The sequence below is a fragment of the Malania oleifera genome, chromosome 9 (genome assembly GCF_029873635.1).
Source record: "Malania oleifera isolate guangnan ecotype guangnan chromosome 9, ASM2987363v1, whole genome shotgun sequence".
NCBI classification, from domain to species: domain Eukaryota; kingdom Viridiplantae; phylum Streptophyta; class Magnoliopsida; order Santalales; family Ximeniaceae; genus Malania; species Malania oleifera.
Window position 1 is genome coordinate 91,963,288 of NC_080425.1, and position 18,369 is coordinate 91,981,656.

Sequence of the window (18,369 nt, forward strand, 5' to 3'; positions counted from 1 at the left end):
CATATTACTGAAATGCAAATACATAATAATAGAGAAGGCAAGCGCCTTGAAACGTAAATCAGCTGAATAAAAGACAGGCACAACTGCTAAGAAAATAGGCAAACAAATAAGCAGTAAAATGATGCCAACATTATGAACAGCATGAAATGGTGACCAATTTAAGAAATTGACAACCCTAAATATTATGTTAATGAATAAAAAGTAGGATAATCATATGAGGAGATAATGAAAAGAAATAAAAATTTCAACCACAAAAAGCATCGTCAGTAGCATAATCTATTTATATTCAAATTTTCAAAGTACTCAAACATACAAAATACCCATTGTAGTTAATACTCGGGAATACTAGAGCAGACAGAAATGCTATAAACACAGGTATGAATCAAAAGAAAGTTCTCTACTGCAATTTTCGTTCATTAAAATATCTTTAATTGCAACAAAGTAAAGCCAATCCCATATATCAATGAATATCATTTAACATTCTCAACCCAGACCAAAGCCTAGAGAAGAGAGAAGAACTTGCTGTTGCTTCATATTAAAATAACAATGAATACCTCATCAATAAATGTGCAAAATATAGATAAAAGAAGGGGGAACAACCTTATGAATGGGTGGAGTACCTAAATGCTAGAAAGAAGATATCCTTGCCTGGGTGGAAGGAAAGACGATCTACTCACAAATCAAGGAAGACAGTAATCTAAACTCTCCTGCATCCGGTGTTATCACAACTTGTCTCTCAAGTTGATAATTTTAGAATCTCAGATTACTGAATAAGACATCTAAACGGTGAAATGGACACCCAAATGATCAAAACAACTGCTTTAGAAATTATTACTTTGGACATTGTGAGGCAATATGGAACTACTCTGAGCAGTTATTTGAATAAATTAGCTAAACATCCAACAATGAGAACCTGATGATAAATGAAATGGAATGAAAGAAAAGCAGCCAAAGATGACATAATATGTAAACAATCTACCAAGTGGAAATTTTGTACAAACTGCCCAAAAATCAAATGTTAATGCCATTCACACAATTCAGGGGGCAAAAAACACAATCTAAAAATATGCTATATAAAAAAGTGCAAATATCATAAATCATTTTGTGAACAAAAAATATCCTTATCTTTTAAAGTACTAGGATAAAATATTCTTAAAATGAATTAAATACAAATCACAAATATTGTAAATTATTCTGAGAAAAAAATATACTTATCTTTTAAAAGTAAGGGAAATGTTCTTAAAAAGAATTAAATTAACAGCATTAAGATGAATGTGAACAAAAAAATATATATCCTTTATCTTTTAAATGTAGGACAAAATATTCCTAAAGAGAATTAAATTTAACAAAAATTGAGATAAATTAAACTTTTAGAAAATTTATTTTAGAAAGGTTATGGTTTGAACCTTAAACTTTTTAAAAAAATCCATTTAGTTAAAATGCATAAATACTATGTATAAGAGTTTACGATAAAAATATCATTATATTTTAAAAGAAAGTACCAAAATTAGATAAAATCATATTTGTAATATCTAGCTTGAATAAGTTAAATGCTTGAACCTGAAAAAACAAATTTCATTTGGGAAACTATTACAAAGTATGATAAAAGTACGAATAGTGTTTATTATATTGTACATAAAAATACTATTATCTTAAAATAAGACAAACCTTTCTCAAAAAACTTAATTAAAGAAAAATTTATAACATTTAAATTTTTATTTTGAATAGGTTACAATTTGAACCCAAAAAATATATATTTAATTAAAAATAATATAATCGTATTATAATATTTTATAAAAGGTATACATCAAAATAAAATAAATATATTTTTTTGACATCTTCTGAAATTATTATGAAATGTAGGATAAATGCCTTTATATAAAATCATTCTCATGCAATCACGTGCAACACATGTGACACATATACTATTATAAATAAAATATAGGTAAGCCCCTCCAACATTCTTAAAATTATTGTGAAACATCCAATGTCCTCCAAATGAACAATAAATTGCTTTTTGAAGATAAAATTAGGAAAAAACCTGAGAAGTGCCCTCTACATAACAGAGGTTAGATTTATCTAACCAAAAAATGCAACTAAAAAGATTTTGGACTGTGATTAACAATTTATATAAATGTTTAGCAATTGATGCGTATAAGAACTATGTTTTAAAATTATTAACTCTGCTCTAAAAGAGTCCTTGTGACACTTTAGGGTGTGAATTAAATATTTTTCAATTACTCAATAAATCAAAAGTATGACTCAAGATCAAGATAAATATCATTTAAATAAAAAATTAAAATTTTATACAAAAAAAAAAAAAAAACTAATCATCATCTTATCTATATAAAAAGCTATAATTTTACAAGCAGCATACATGTATTTTATAAAATTAAATAACTACATATCTCTATAGAAATACAAATTTTGTAAATGTTTTAAGAAAAAACATACCTTTAAACAACAATACCCTCAACTTTTTTCTAAATACAAAGCACATGCATCACATTGTCATATATATTATATTTAGTATAACTTATCAAAAAATATATATTATATTTAGCATAACATTAGATACTTCTAGTTTGAGTAGTCCAATGCATCCTGTCCTATATTTTATTATTTTAAGATTTTCCTCATTCCCATATTCATGTTGTGTCATAATAGTATTCCGCATTTTATAATTTCAAATAAAATATAAAAATTCTATAAATGACTTCAAGTATTCGCATTTTAACTTATAAACTTAATTATAATGCTAATTGAATTATAAAAATGCTGAATGATCAATTCATTTTTAAAAACAACTACTAAGGTTCTGTTAGTGATGCAGGGGCAGCATCAAGGTTCTCCAGCCATGGGAGAGATTACAAGAAATAGAAGAGGAAGGGAGGGAAGGGAGGAAAGATGAGATACTAGGGGTGGAACTCGTGTTCAATAAACAATTCAAATTCATCAACAACTGCACACATCATGGCTTTCACACGCTATTTATAAGAAAGCCTCTAAACACATGAAATTACACACATACCCCTAAAACTGCATAGCATTACAAGCATACTCCTAGAATACACAAATATTACAAACAAGTCCCCAAATGTACATAATACTCTACTGATTAAACTAAACATATAATAAACTACTAACTTAACCCAAAAATTTCTTGACCCAACTCTTCTTAATTATTTTCCAGCAAGGATCTCCCCAAGGTCTTTCTTCTTTTCCTGCATCAACTCTTCCCCAGCTAGAAAAAATTCAGCCTTGAATTTTGAAATGTTGGGAGTATCAAAAGGGAAAAGCAAACTTGGACTTTTTGAAAGCTAACGCTTGAGTGATACAAGAAACCATGATCCTTTAGCAGCAGCATCGACTTGAATTGAGAATTAGCATCAATGAACTCATCGGGGTTGGCAAACTCTACAATATGAATGTTTGAAAAAACTTTGGATGTCTTCAAACACATTCATTGCCTTACTTGTAGTGTCTTTAAGTTGAGTAACTTTGACATGATCAATAATCTCATATTCTTTGTCTTGGTTGGTTGGTAAAGCAAGCTTCAAAATGATTTTCTTTCCATTTTAATAGAAGACATGTGTTCTCATGTCCTTGAGTCACACCCAAATTATCCAACCAAGGAGAACCTAGAAGTACATGGCCAATCTTCATAGCTAGGATATCACACCAAACATTAGCCAAAGACTCACCCATTTGGATAGGAACCAAACATCTCTCGCAAACATGCATAGTGGAGTTATCAACAAAAGATATCACCTAAGGCACTGGTGAGGTTCTGGATTAAGCTGCATTCGAGTGACTCCAATATGGTAACCACATTAATTGGGCATTTTCCATCAATAAAAATTTTGCAAACCGTTTCTCCACACTTGAGAAAGGTATGGAAAAGCTTAAAATTGTGCCCAAGGTATGATAAATGGCATTCCTTTGTCCAATAATTTGTCACCATATTGCTAGACTTATATACACTGTAACTATGTATCACCAAAAGTTCTTAACACATTTGCCCACAATTCTCAATCGAATCATGCAAAACCATAAATCTGACTCCTAATTTTCAAGAAATATCTTCAATTCACCTTAGATCTTGAGTGTCTTGCTGAAATGAAACAAATTCACTTACAAAACTCTCAAATTGCAGCGATAAAACCTTATTTTTTATGCTGGCAGCGGCAACTTCTAGGGTTTTGTGCCAAATTATCACGCTTGCTTACAATATATTGTGTCCACAATAAAAATATCAAGCTGCTGACCAAATTATCATAGAGAAACTCAAAATATCATGCCTGCAGACAATTTCTCACAAGACAACAACTTGCAGAAGACTCTGGGAGACTTTCTCACGCTCTTCGCCCGCGCATGGAGCGCATAAGTTGCTGCCTTGCTGGCAGCAAGATTCCAGTGATGAAACTTCAGGTGAGTGCAGATCAGTGGGTGGGGAGCACAGTGGTGGTGGTGGTGTGATGAGAAAAACACAAGACACTAGGGATTCTTGAAGGCCGATGGCTGGAGTATGTTTGGCTAGCACGTGTACACAACTTGAATGGTGATGCAATGTTGAGGTAAAAGGTTTCGGAGGTTTCTGTTTTCAATGGGATGGGTGGTGTTGTAGAATGGTGGCTGGAAAGTGGTGTTCGAACAAATGGGGACATGGCTGGGATTTCAGAAAATGTTCAGAAACTGCCTTTTGGTGGTTTGTTTGTTTTTTTTATACTGAAATTTCAGAGCAGAGATGATGGGATGAGAGACTAACTAGAAGTGGGAGTGATTAATGGAGAGAATGGAAGATGAAGATGAAGATGAAGAAGAGAAGGAGAAGAAGCAACAGCAGAGGGAGATAGAAGTTGCAAAACAGTGGGGGGAGGAAGAAAAGAAGAAGAGGGGGGAGAAGAAGATTGAAAGGAAAAGATGGAGGAATTGAAATGGAAGAAAGAGATTGTGGTTGGGCTCTGATACCAAATGATGCAGGGGAAGCATCAAGGTTCTGCAGCCATGGGAGAGATTAGAAAAAATAGAAGAGGGGAATGGAGGGGAAGGGAGGACAGAGGATATAACCCGCCCCCCGGGGGGGGGGGGTGTGAGACTCACGTTCAATCAGCAATCCAAATTCATCAACTGCCTACATCATGATTTTCACACACTATTTATAAGAAAGCCTCTAAATATTTATAAGAAAGCCTCTAAACACAAGAACTTACACACATATCCCTAAAACTAACTAGCATTACACACATACCCCTAGAACACACAAATATTACAAACAAGCCCCAAATGCACATAATACTCTACTAATAACACTAAACATATAATAAATTTTTAACTTAATCCAACAATCCCTTGACCCTACTCTTCTTAATCATTTTCCAGCAAGGATCTTCCCAAGGTCCTGCTTCTTGTCCAACATAAGTTAGTCTGTTTTTTGAGCTGGCATAGTGGATTGTTTTCGAATGATCCCCTTCAAATTCCTGATTTTAGTGACATCCGCAGTATGGGTGATCTTTTATACTTGGGTGGCATCCCCTTGACGCCTGTTAATAAGATTTTATTTTCTGATTTTAAAAAATAATAAATAAATAAATAAACAACTAGCCTATATTAGAAATTATCAAAATATACTATTCCAAATTATTTATTTGTCTATTAAAATCCAAAAGCACATTACCAGATAATGAACGCTCCTCCTGGCAGCGAGCAAAGTCCCAAACTTTTACAGTAGTGTCATCAGAGCAAGAGCAGAACTTTAAATCTGTCCTACAGAAACTGTTCATAATGCCAAAACTTAAGTAAATGCTGAATCCTTGAACAAAAAATATTAAAAATCATCATAGTGCAAAAACATTAATAAGCACCTTAAGTCACGAACTGACTCTTTGTGAGCAGATTTATTGGCCTTCACATTGTTTAAGTTGTTCTGCCAATACCTAAGGAGTCCCCACACACCCAAGCCATCAGAATAAAAGATGTGTTCAAGTCCAAGATAAAGGAAACACTGGACAGCAAGATATGATATGGTTTGTGATACTTTACTTTATTGAGCCCCCATCATCCCCAGTGACCATCCAATTCTCATTGTAACTCCAAACCATAGACCTGACAGCTTGATCATGAGCCTGCAAACAGATGTTCCAAAAACACATCAATTTAGCTTCTTCCCCAATTGGTAAACAAACAACTTAGCCAGAATGAATGCTACTGCTAACCTGAAGAATCATTTCAAAATTGAACGACTGTCCATTCCACAGGGTGAATTCCCCACTCTGTGAACCTGTGATGAGGCGTCTCCCAGAAGGAGTCCACTTCAACAGAAGATAAGGGACAGCAGTCAGAACTAAGAACATTTGGAAAGCATAGCTAAGGTATCATTGACATGATAATATAAATTTTCAAATAAGAAAAACACAATGTTTTATTCTGCCCTTGAACAGTAAACACAGAAAAAAAAAATTGTTTATTTTTCATATAACAGATCAACCATCCAAAATCCAATAAAATAATCCACATGGCAATTCATTGAAGTTATTTGTGTGGTAGCCCAAAAAGGATCAAGCCTAAGTGCCCAACCAAACAATTTGGCCCTTGGTTCCTGTCCAGTGTAGACTTGTGACCCATCAGATATGGTTCATTATATGGTAAATGGATGCCCACATCAAGAACAATAAATAAATAAATAAATCCAATAAACAATAAATGAAGCCACATCATCAACAAAAAAAAGTCAAATATGCAATAATCAAACCATTGAAGCGCCAACTATAAACTGAGATCAACGATACTGGTTTCATTCACATTCCAAATCAGCACCTTAAATATAATTGAAGATCCACTTCAGACCAGTTCCTTAAATCTATGTCTCATTAGGTGGGCCAAGGGTACAAACAATGACAACAAACCAAGCCCAAAGTCCCACTAGGTGGACCTAGGGTCTCAGAAATAAATTTAATTGGATGAGACAATTCAGTTGCAATTCTTTCCATAGCCCCTTTATCTTCTTACAAAGAATCAAAATGCTAGATCTATATCCTAAGATCCCATTTAGCAAATCAAACATACCAAGACACTATTGGATAGGATGAGTTTAAAAATTTTTGTTTTGCATTTGTTTTCAACAATTTCTTTACAACATCCTGTGCATCAAACTGATGTTTTAAAAGTGAAGGTGTAATGCGAGGTGTTTTAACCATAATGAAGTGAGGCATAAGCATCAAGGAGTTAAAGCATAAGCCTTCTGGGATATTTATTTTTATATAAAAAATATAAATTAATTTTATATATTACAAAATGAAGAAAATTACAAACATAATTTGAAAAAAAAAATTCAAATATGATTTGTGAACTACTTGAAAGTCATTCTAACACTCGAGTAAACAATGCTAACATTACAAAGTTCGATTTGTGTCCGTGATCCAAGATGCAACTCAAATTTGTTTTGGAAAGGTTTGGGTTGAAGAGTCTAGAGATACATTCAGGTTGGAACATGCCTAAACACATATACATGCCTGAAAATATGTAGAACTGACTAAATTTTGTTGCCCATAATCTACTTACCAAGTCTGGAGTCTGGACTAAAAATTACACGCCCAAAATGCATAAGCTTTAATCCAAAAGGAACATAAGGTGCAGAATTTGCACAAATGCATAAGCATTGCTGTACTATGTACTCGCCTTTGGAATTTGTGACTAATCCTTATGTCACTTTAGGCACACCTTGTCCCAAGGTGAGCGTCAAGGCGTACCTCAATTGCGCCTTTTAGAACATTTCATCAAACAGTTTACCACCTATTATTATATCACAACTAGCAATGATAACTCAATTGCAATTTACAACTTCTTTTATTGTGTCAAACCCAGATATATGTATGCAAGTTGGGTGCATATGTAATGGCCAGAGCCTTCAAGTACTACAGAAGTCTTTCTATGTAGAACACCAAAAATCATGTCCATACCCTTGTGAGTTGTAACATAGACTGGAAAAAGCATCTTACAGATGGATGTACCTTAGAGCAAAACATTTTAACATCTAAATGGGAAATTTAATACACTGACACAATGAATTACTGCACAAAAAAATTAAACTCACCAAAACCCTATTAATTGAACAACGGTTTTTGTTTAAAGATGTATGAACAAACTTTGCGGCAAAGCTTGTGGATGGATTATCTGAATAGGCGATTGTCGGCAACATCTGCGTCAACAATGAACATGAGAAAGGGTGGGGCTTAAACAGGATGAACATAAAAAATCAAATCTCCAAAGATGCAATTGAAAAAAATAGCACTGAATTTTAAATTCACATATCCATAACAAAATCCACAAAAGAAATTGACAAAATCTTAATTCTTAAAATACACACATTATAGATGAAAGCATCCCAAAATACACCACTATCATGTTCTTACTAATTATTAACAATGTCTCACGGATAAGCAGACACAGAATAAAAATAAATGATGTCAACTAACATCAATGGCTGCAGCTGCAGTAGGTTGCAATATTGTCCTGTCTCTTGAATCCCTCTGCCACATACGGACCTGCAAAAAATCAAGGTTATGACTTACTTGAATTCTAATAGAAATTCATTAAAAAAAAAGTAACAATTAAATGAGCTTCCTTAGAAAAGTGAGTGCATATTAGAAAATTTAAAAAAAAAAAAAGTGATGCATGATTTCTCTTTCAGTAACTAAGGAATAATGATGCAAGGAGCAAGAATACAATGAAAACTGGAAAGGTATTGTGTCCAGAAAACAACTAACAATTGAAAAACAAGTTCAAGATAGAAAATAACCATCTAATGTAACAGATCAACTAACATTTATCGCAGGATGCTTCATCCTACCCGTATTAATAGGTATGTATTGAACCATTTCTTCATTTTTTTTTAATGCTAACAAAACAGATCTATTAAAGAGGATAAATAATCACAAAGGATAGAGGATAAAAAATTTACCAAGAAAAAATTCCTTCATATCGAATATGCCACCAGCAACAATTGTTGAATGTTGATTCCTACTTCACATGGCTTCTTTCTAAGCCTTAAATGGGAATCTTCAATATGGAAATCAAATCTTAAATGAATTTAACAATATCCTAATCAGGAGTGTCTACAAAATTCTTGCGAAAGTGCTTGCAAACTTGATGCAGTTCTTATGTCTAATTAGGTGGTAGACACCCAAGCTAGAAGTGGACGGAGGGGCGTACTTCACAAACTTAATATAGAGAAGGCCTATGACCACATAAGTTGGGACTTCATCATTTTTATGTTCAAAGAGATGGGGTTATGCTTCTGGATATAGAAATGCATACCCGCTCCTAGTTTCCCTATTCTTATCAAGAAAACAGGATTTTTCAAATCCAATGGAAGGTTGAGGCAAGGCGATCAATTATCCCCCTATTGGTGCATCATTTCCATGGAAGCTCTAATCAAGATGCTCACGAAGGCTTTGGAGGTTGGTCAGCAAAGGAAAATGTCATTAAAAGGCACCAAGGGGGTGCCAACCCAAGTATAAGAGACCATTTACAAGATTAAAAAACCAATAAAATCAACCACAGATCCTCTGTAGAACCACCTCCATGAAACCCAAAAAGAAAGCAATTTACATAACTCTTTATAATAGACACTTCAATTCCCTCGAACCTCCTCTTCCTCTCCCTCCATACAATCCAAAAACACAGTAGAACAAATTAGCCGAAGCGGACATTTAGTTTGCGGCATCAAAAATATTACCATGGACTGACATTACTAGGAATCTCATTCTAGGGAATCCATCTCATGAATATTTTCATTTCGTTCGTGTTGTAAGTCAAGAATGTCTACAGGATTCATTTCGCTCACATTGAAAGATTCTCAAGAATGTTTACAGGATTCTCATGTCAACATTTGGTTCAACATGGAATTGTTGTAGGTTCAAGAAAATGACCATTCTGCACCCGACATGTATATAAACAATGTATGAAGAAAATTTTTATTTTCATAAAACTATGTAGTTAATGAAATCGATGTCCTAAAATTTCCAACAATCATAAATTAAAACAAATTCAATACTTGAATAATCCAGTTAACCGAAATAATTGAGGGCAAATGATTCCTAAATATTAGCCATCATTTTTACTATAACACAATAATAATATTATTTTTGATTTATTAATAATTTATTTTTTAAAATATAATAATAGCATGTATTAAAAAAAAATTATATCTTAGGGGCATGAATTCCAACAAAATGGTGAAGCATGGTCCCAAAAGTAGGTTTCCCATGGGAATGGGATGGGAGGGTGCGAATGAGATGCCCATGTTTTGTGGGAATCTTTCATTCCAAAGAATGTTAAGATGCCATTCCAACACCCAACCAAATGTATGAATGAGTTGCCATGGGCATCACATTCCTCAAGAATGTTGAAAGATTTCGCAAACCAACCACCCCTTTTTTTCTACTTCTACAACCCTTCACACCCGTCTATGCCCAAAGCGCTTGAATAATTAAAACCTAAAATCACCAAATACAAACCTGCCATGCTCAAAGCCACATCCCACAAAATTGGTCGCAGGACAATGCCAAAAAAAAAAGAGCTGAACTGACTTCTCACCATCCTAGCAACCATTAGCCAAGATCCACCTGCTTTCCTGGAGACTACATCCCTGCCCAATCTGCTTCCAAGGTCAATAGGAATGGATCAATTCCAAATAATCTTCCAAAGAAGCCTGTGATCCCAACCACACTCATCTGTTGCCTAACCTCTATATAGAAGTTCACCATGAAGTTGCTCCTTTATTTAATCTCCAAAGGACTCTATCTTCGTTTTGTGGATCAATACTATCCCAAACAGGAGTTTAAATAAAGAAGATTCAATTCCAACCTTGAGTGTGCCTGTCAAAATTAACAATCCAGCAAACTGCTCTTCTGATACTTGTGATGCAAAAGAAAATTATAGCATCCTTGTCCTTGGCCAGCATGAAAATATCAGGGAAGATTAATTTTTAAGGATGCTCCCCACAGAATTAGTGATGCCACGTAAAAATAAATAAAAGACTGTTGTACGAACTCTCAACCTTCCGTAATCCACTTCTAGAACCCTATCCCATAAACAAAGTCCTTATAAGTCCTCTTATGCTTTGAAGCAATTTTGAGCCTCAAGGTGAACTAAGCAACTATGAGCTGATTACAGTGGGCAAAGAGGTGGGTGCTGCTTTTTGGCTAAGGGTTTGGGCAGCAAGGAGGGAGCACTCCCTTTGACATACCTGAGATTGCCTTAGAAGAAAAAAATTAAGAAGAAATCTTTGTGGAGTTTCATGATTAAGAAGTTTGAAAGGAAATTTGTGAGTCGGAAAAAAGTACATGCTCCTTCGTAAGCCGCAGCTTATTCTATGTCTCTCTTTCTCATTCCTTGCTAGTTTCTAAAAGAATTGGAAGGAATACAAAGAAGATTCCTCTGGGGCAATTTAAGTGAGAAATTCAAATGCCATATATTAACTATAAGTTGGGAGTCTTGGGACACAGTAAAACAATTCATAGATCAAGGGGGATTGGGGTTAAAATCTTCTTTCCTTCAATAGAGCTCTTCTTGGAAAGTGGAATTGGCATTTCATGGAGAAGGAAATGCACTTAGGAAGACTAATGACAACACCTGAATGAAACTTGGTGCAAATTAAAGATTCTGACAATGCTGAAAAATTGGTGGCTATACAAGAGAAAACTATAAAGTATAGCCATGCAAATTGAACATGCCTCTAGATAAACTAGACACGAAAATAAAATTCATTTCCTATGAGGAAAAAAATTAAATAAATAATCTGGTTATTTTTCAGAATCAAATCCTTAACCCAAAAAAAAAACAGATCTTGTGTTGAGAAACATAATTATAAGAATCACACTGCGGCAACATTTCTAACAACTAAGTTAAAATGCTGAATAAATTAATTGCAGGAAGACGTAAAAAAAGATAATTCCATTACAACATGCCAAGGATCACAAATTGCAAATCTACCTGCATGTATCGGACAACAGTACTGGTATAATCAACTGCTCTCCTTTGTGCAAGCTTTCTCATTCTTTTAGCACCAAAGCTATCACCATGAGCTGCAAAAGCATTAGAACCAAAGAAAATTACCACAGAAAGTTATAAGTTAATTCCCATAATCTCAACATAATTCCAATATCCTTCCTCATAACAAAACAGAAGCATGGAACATTGGAACTTGATCATTCTAAAGGTGACACTTTGAGAAATAATAAAATATAAGCAGTTTCCAAGAGCAAGACTTAATGCCATTCATAGGCACCCCATTTTGGCACACCCCACACCACCTCATTTTGTGTGGAGAGAGGGTTCACCTCTTTTTACAATCAAATCAAATGTTCAAAGCCTAGAGAAAATGTTGACAGCTTATTCGCAAATCCATACTCAGAGAGGTGGACATTATTGCATAACGAGGGTTGGTCACTGAATTGAGAAGTGATATTGCTCAAAAGAGATTTTTTTGCTTGTTGCCAACTATTAATATTAAATGCAGATGTAAGTTTAAACCTGATAAGCTTGCTTAGATTAGATCTACACGATTAACCAAAAAAAAAATTTAACAGAATTAAATTATTAAAAAAAAGTGTACTTCCCTTCACTTCCCTTCTATTGCCATGTATTGACAAACTAATCCACTTTCCTCAGCTCTCACTCAGGCTGGGGTGGATAAGGGAATTTGGACAAACTTATATTACTCTCCAGCATGCCAACTGACCAACTATTAAACATTATGTTCTGCTCTACCAAGCAATATAAAATCTAATTATAACTTAGAAAATAAGGGAGTATATAGTAGGTATACTGATGTCATTAAAAATATATATAATAGAGAAACGACTAGAACTAAGACTCTAGAAGGATATTCTGGAAAATTTCCAATCACAATAGATTTACATCGAGGCTCTACTTTGTGCCCTTATCTTTTCACTTTCACTAGGAATGTCCAAAACGAGATTCCATGGTGTATACTATTTGCAAATGATATTGTTTTGACAGATGAAAGTTGGAGTGAAGAAGAATATAAGTTAGAACTATGGAGAGCATCTCTAGAGTCAAGGCTACGATAAGCAGAAATAAAAGATAATATATGAAATGTAATTTCATACATTTAAGGAGGAATATTCAGATAAGATTAAATTTGATGGGATCAAGATTTTAATAGCACTAGTAGATTCCGATACCTTAAATCTATTGTGCAAATGAAAGCAGAAATCAAAGAGGATGTAATACATAGAGCTCAAGTAGGTTGGATAAAATGCAGTGCTTTGGATGTGCTGTGTGATTGTAATATACCCTTAAAATTAAAAGAAAATTTCTATAAGACAGCTATAAGACCAGCCATGCTTTGTGGATCCAAATGTTGGGCAACTAATAAACAACATATCCAAAAAATCAAAAGTTGTTGAAATGCAAATGTTGAGGTAAATTAGTGGTATAACACTAAGGGATAAATTAAAGAACTAACACATTTGTAGGCATAGCACCAATAGAAGATAATATAAGGGAGGGCGTCTTAAATGGTTGAGCATTTGAAATGTTGCGAGCCAAATAGTGCACTAATGAGGAGGAGCGAACTAGTCATTGTTACTAGGGGTGTGCATAAGTCGGTGAAAACCGAATTAACCGAAATAACCGACCAAATTCAGTTTATTCGGTTCGGTTCGGTTCGGTTTTATATTTTGGTCAAATTGGTTATTCGATTTTCAGTTCAGTTATGGAGAAATTACATTTCAGTTAACCGATTTAACCAAATTATATAATTAACTAATAATTAAATATAAATAATATAATTTATAATGAGAGTTCCATAATTATTATATAATTAATAATTAAATATAAATTAATATTGAAAGCATACAATCCTATTTTTTTCCCAAAATTAATTATAGTTTGACGTAGTTAAATTCAATTAATCGAATTAACCAAAAATTTGGTTTGGTCGGGTAAGGTTCGAGAAAGAAGGGTAATTCGGTCAGTTTGCTTATGATGAATAGTTAACCGAATTTTTTCGGTTAATTCGCTGAACTAACCGATTGCACACGCCTAATTGTTACTGGTATAGTGCTGTTGGAATGTGTAGGGATAGATATAAAATAACATGAAATGAGATAGTGAGAAAGGATTTAATAGCTCTTAGACTGACCGAAAAAAATACCCTCAATCATGTGAATTGCTAAAAAAAGATTCATGTAGCTAACCCTACCTCATGGGAGTTGAGGTTTGTCGTTGTTGTTGTAGTAGACTAATATATTTGGCTTGATCAGTCACCCTATCCCTATGCAAGTTCATAAATATCTCATTTGATCAATTATGCTATACCTAAGCAATGTTTACTCCCATGGAATAAATTTTCACTTTGTTGCTTATCCAACGTTCCAAGTCCCACTAAAGCGTGATAAGAATACATTATATCCTCATCTACCAAACATATTCAATACTCAAAGTCAAACCACTGACAACAATCAACCTCCCATGAGACATGAAATCCATAAATAGAGTGTATAATTCACTCCTACACACTTTCAAGTAGTTAAACTTGCATAGTAACTTCTTGTTAACTAGTTTGAACCTTTAGTGCTTCCCTTTTGACGAAGATTTGTATAAAAAGAAAAATTAGGAATCCATAAAAAAGATGCCCAAAAACAAGGAACAAAACCAAATATAATGTGAAAAGCCACAGAAAGAAAACACCGACAACAAAAATTACGATCACCGGCCCATAAAGAACTAGAATAGTGCTCCACACCCTAAAAAAAAAAAACTACCTGTTTGTTGATCTAACCCGCATCCCCCCCCCCAAAAAATAAATAAATAAATAAATAAGCATCCATTTTAATTAAAGAAAGTAGAATGCCTCCAATGCAATTGCCATACTACCAATATCCTAATCAAAAAAATCCTACCTGAATTAACCTAACTTGTGAGAAAATGAGCATCTGCTTCAACAATGCTCGGCAGTGAGCTCAATGACCTTCCTTTAAGACAAGGATTTGAGCCCTAATTGAAAATAACTTCAATTTTGCTACAAAACCAGTATAGTATGCCCAAGGTGAGCTCTAAGATATCCTTAATGCTTATAGAACCAACAGTTGCCCATCAAACCCAGTCTTGTGTCTTCTTATCCACGAGTAATAAGTTTTTGTGAGCATGGTTAATCAAACATTAACGAAACAACAACAACAAAAACAACACTTAAGTCCCACTAGGTGGGGTCGGCTACATGAATCCTTTTCCGCTAATTTATGCAATCATGGACCATTTCTTTTGACAAATTCAAGACTATTAAATACTTACTAACTCATTCCAAGTTATTTTAGGTCTACCTCTACCCCTTCTACCGCCTCCCATAGTAACTAACTCACTTTTCTTCATTAATGCATTATGTGACTTACATTGCAAGTGTTCAAACCATCTAAGTCATCTCTCCCTTATCTTATCTTCTATAAGAGCTACACCTAACTTACTGCGAATATGTTAATTCCTTAATTTATCTCTCAGTGTTATACCACTTATCTATCTAAGCATTCTTATCTCGACAGCTTTTACTTTTTGGATATACTATGTCTTTGTCGCCCAACATTCTGATCCATATAGCATAGCTGGTCTTATAGTAGTCCTATAAAATTTTCTTTTAATTTTAAGGGTATTCTATGGTCACGAAGCACACTTGAAACATTTCTCCATTTTACCCAACCTACTTTAACTATATGCATTACATCATCTTCAATTTCTCCTTCAACTTGTAGAATAGATCCAAGGCATCGAAATCTACAAGTGTAATTTATTTCTTCATCGTCAAATTTAACTGTCTAAAATATTCCTCCTACCATTACTGAAATTACATTTCATATATTTTGTCTTATTTTTATTTATCTTAAAGCCTCTAGATTTCAAAACTTCTCTCCATAATTATAACATATCCTCTACTCCGCACCTAGTTTCTTCAATCAATACAATATCATTTTGCAAACAACATACACCATGGAACCTCATTTTGAATGTTGTCAGTCAATTGGTTCATTGCTATAGCAAAAAGATAAGGGCTCAAAGCAGATCCTTAATGTACACCTATGGTGATTAGAAACTCTCCAGTTTCTCCATCTATAGTCCATAAACTAGTCATTACTCTATCGTACATTTCCTTAGTGACATCGGTATACCTACTACACAGACTTTTTTTTTCTAAAATCTACCATAAAACTTTCCTAGGTACTCTATCATATGTTTTCTCTATGTCAATAAATACTATATGCAAGTCCCTCTTCTTTTTCCTAAACTTTTCCATTAATCTTCTTAAAAGATACATAACTTTTGTGGTAGATCTCCCAGACATAAAACCAAATTGACTTTCTGAGACTTTCGTTTCTAACCTTAATCTTTGTTCAAACTACCCTTTCTCACGGTTTCATCGTATGACTTATAAATTTAATTCCACGATAATTATTACAATTTTGAATATCTCCTTTATTTTTATATATAAGCATTAAAGTGTTTTCCCTCTACTCATCTGACATTTCTTAATTTTTTTATAATTGTGTTAATTAAATTAGAAGAAAATAATTAAAAATCAATCCCTCATACTAGTATTTCAAAGAATCCCAAAACACTCCTCGGTCTACACAATGAAGAAAACATGCCCTATCTTGTCCTATAAAACAATCTTTGTCCCTCAAAATTCTCACATTTCGTTCTTCCCAGGCAACCTAGATAAGCATGAAAATAACACAATAACAAAGAAATTTACACCTATTCCAAATCCTCACAAACTTCAAATGTCATCTCCCGTAACACCACTCCAACTATCAAAATTGTGACCAATTGTACAAATGAAATTTACGGCAATGGATAAATCCCAGGGCTATGAGTAAACAAGCAAACGCAGAGAAAGACTTTTACCGTCATAAGGTGGCGGATGAGCAGGGGGGTGGTGATACTCCGCAGCGATATTAGTGGAAGATGCCGACGGCTGCCGCATCATTGGCGGCGGCGGTAGTGGCGGGCCCCGGTGGAAGTCTCCACCGTGCTGCTGCTGCTGCTGCTGAGGATCACCATACATCATGGTAGCCAAAACCCTGAGGAGATGAGAAGATTGAGGACGCGACTAAACCGTAACCCTAGTGCAAGAAGGCTAATGTGAAAGATGAGAGATGCGCAGAAGGTGAAGAAAATTAGCGGGAAAGAAATGGGTTTAGGGCTTTTGTTTTGACGCGTTGTAGCAGTAGCAGTAGCAGCGGCAGATCTGTTGTTTTTGCTGTTGTGAAGTAGAGATCTACTGTAGTATTTTATAATCGGGTTTGGGTCGGGTCCGAAATGCGCTCACTAATCTACTGGACCGGGTCGCTTTTTTTAAGCCTGCCCAATACTAAGGGGTAAAGTACATTTTTTGTGTCACATTGCGCTTGTACCTTTAATTTAAAATAAAACATAGGTAGGTATAATTTGATTAAATTAACCAAATTTAATCAAAAAAATTCAATCGTTTTGGTGTGGTTAAAAAAGTAATCAATTTGATTTGATTCTTATTTTAGTTAATTTTTTTATTTACAATTTTCAGTTCGATTTTAAGATTTATTCTTTTTTATTAACTCAATTAACCAAATAGTATATATATTAATAATAATTAATAATTTTATATATATTACATTTATCTATTTAAATCAATTCTAGTTCTTTCTAAATTCTAAAAAACCTTAAAAGCAGTTTTGAACTTCTACTTTTCCCTTACTTTTGCCAAATACCTTGTTGGCTCTCTTCAACCTTCATCATCTTTGAGTCTTGTTGATTGTGGATCCTACTGTATCACAACCTCAACTCACCCTTGCCCTCATCACTTAGTGGCTCGGCTCTCAACCCTCTTCCACAGTTAATTCCCAGTCCGACGGTCTCAAACAACTAACCCTTGCTTTCGAACTTTGCAAATTGAGATACTACTAACTTACCAACTCAGACTCACAACATCACCCATTTTTGCCTCTAACAACTTATGAGTTGTGTCATTGCTTGGGCCTTCGAGCCTTGGCGTCTTGGAAGGTTTGCTATTTTCAAAACCTAGCCTCTTCCATAATTCTTTCACCAAACCGCCTGCAAATCTGAACTAAGTTTCACCACCAAATTTCTAATTCTTGTTTTTTCATAAAATTTTATGTTTGAATTTTGAAACCATGCAAAACAAAATCATGCATTATTTTTGCCTTCTCTATGTCATTTAAAATCGATTAACCGAATTAAACAAATTTTGATTCTTTCGGTTTTGAAATTGGTTAACATGACATTTCAATTTGGCTCGGTTAGCATTATTTTTTAACTAAAATTTTCAAACTGAATTACTCATAGCAATCAGAT

General features: G+C 34.1%; 1 protein-coding gene across 1 annotated transcript in view; it reads right to left on the reverse strand.

The window, feature by feature from the left end:
- The window catches only part of LOC131163914 (flowering time control protein FY), a 47,290-nt gene extending 30,007 nt beyond the window's left edge, over positions 1 to 17,283 (reverse strand). The window contains exons 1-8 of the mRNA XM_058120738.1: positions 16,924 to 17,283; positions 11,995 to 12,086; positions 8,475 to 8,543; positions 8,093 to 8,197; positions 6,216 to 6,311; positions 6,043 to 6,125; positions 5,865 to 5,936; positions 5,678 to 5,775 (exon numbers count right to left, since the gene is read on the reverse strand). Of these exons, the coding sequence (XP_057976721.1) occupies positions 5,678 to 5,775; positions 5,865 to 5,936; positions 6,043 to 6,125; positions 6,216 to 6,311; positions 8,093 to 8,197; positions 8,475 to 8,543; positions 11,995 to 12,086; positions 16,924 to 17,086 (778 nt within the window). The 5' untranslated portion in view covers positions 17,087 to 17,283. The remainder of the gene's footprint in view (positions 1 to 5,677; positions 5,776 to 5,864; positions 5,937 to 6,042; positions 6,126 to 6,215; positions 6,312 to 8,092; positions 8,198 to 8,474; positions 8,544 to 11,994; positions 12,087 to 16,923) is intronic.
- Positions 17,284 to 18,369: the final 1,086 nt, after the last annotated feature.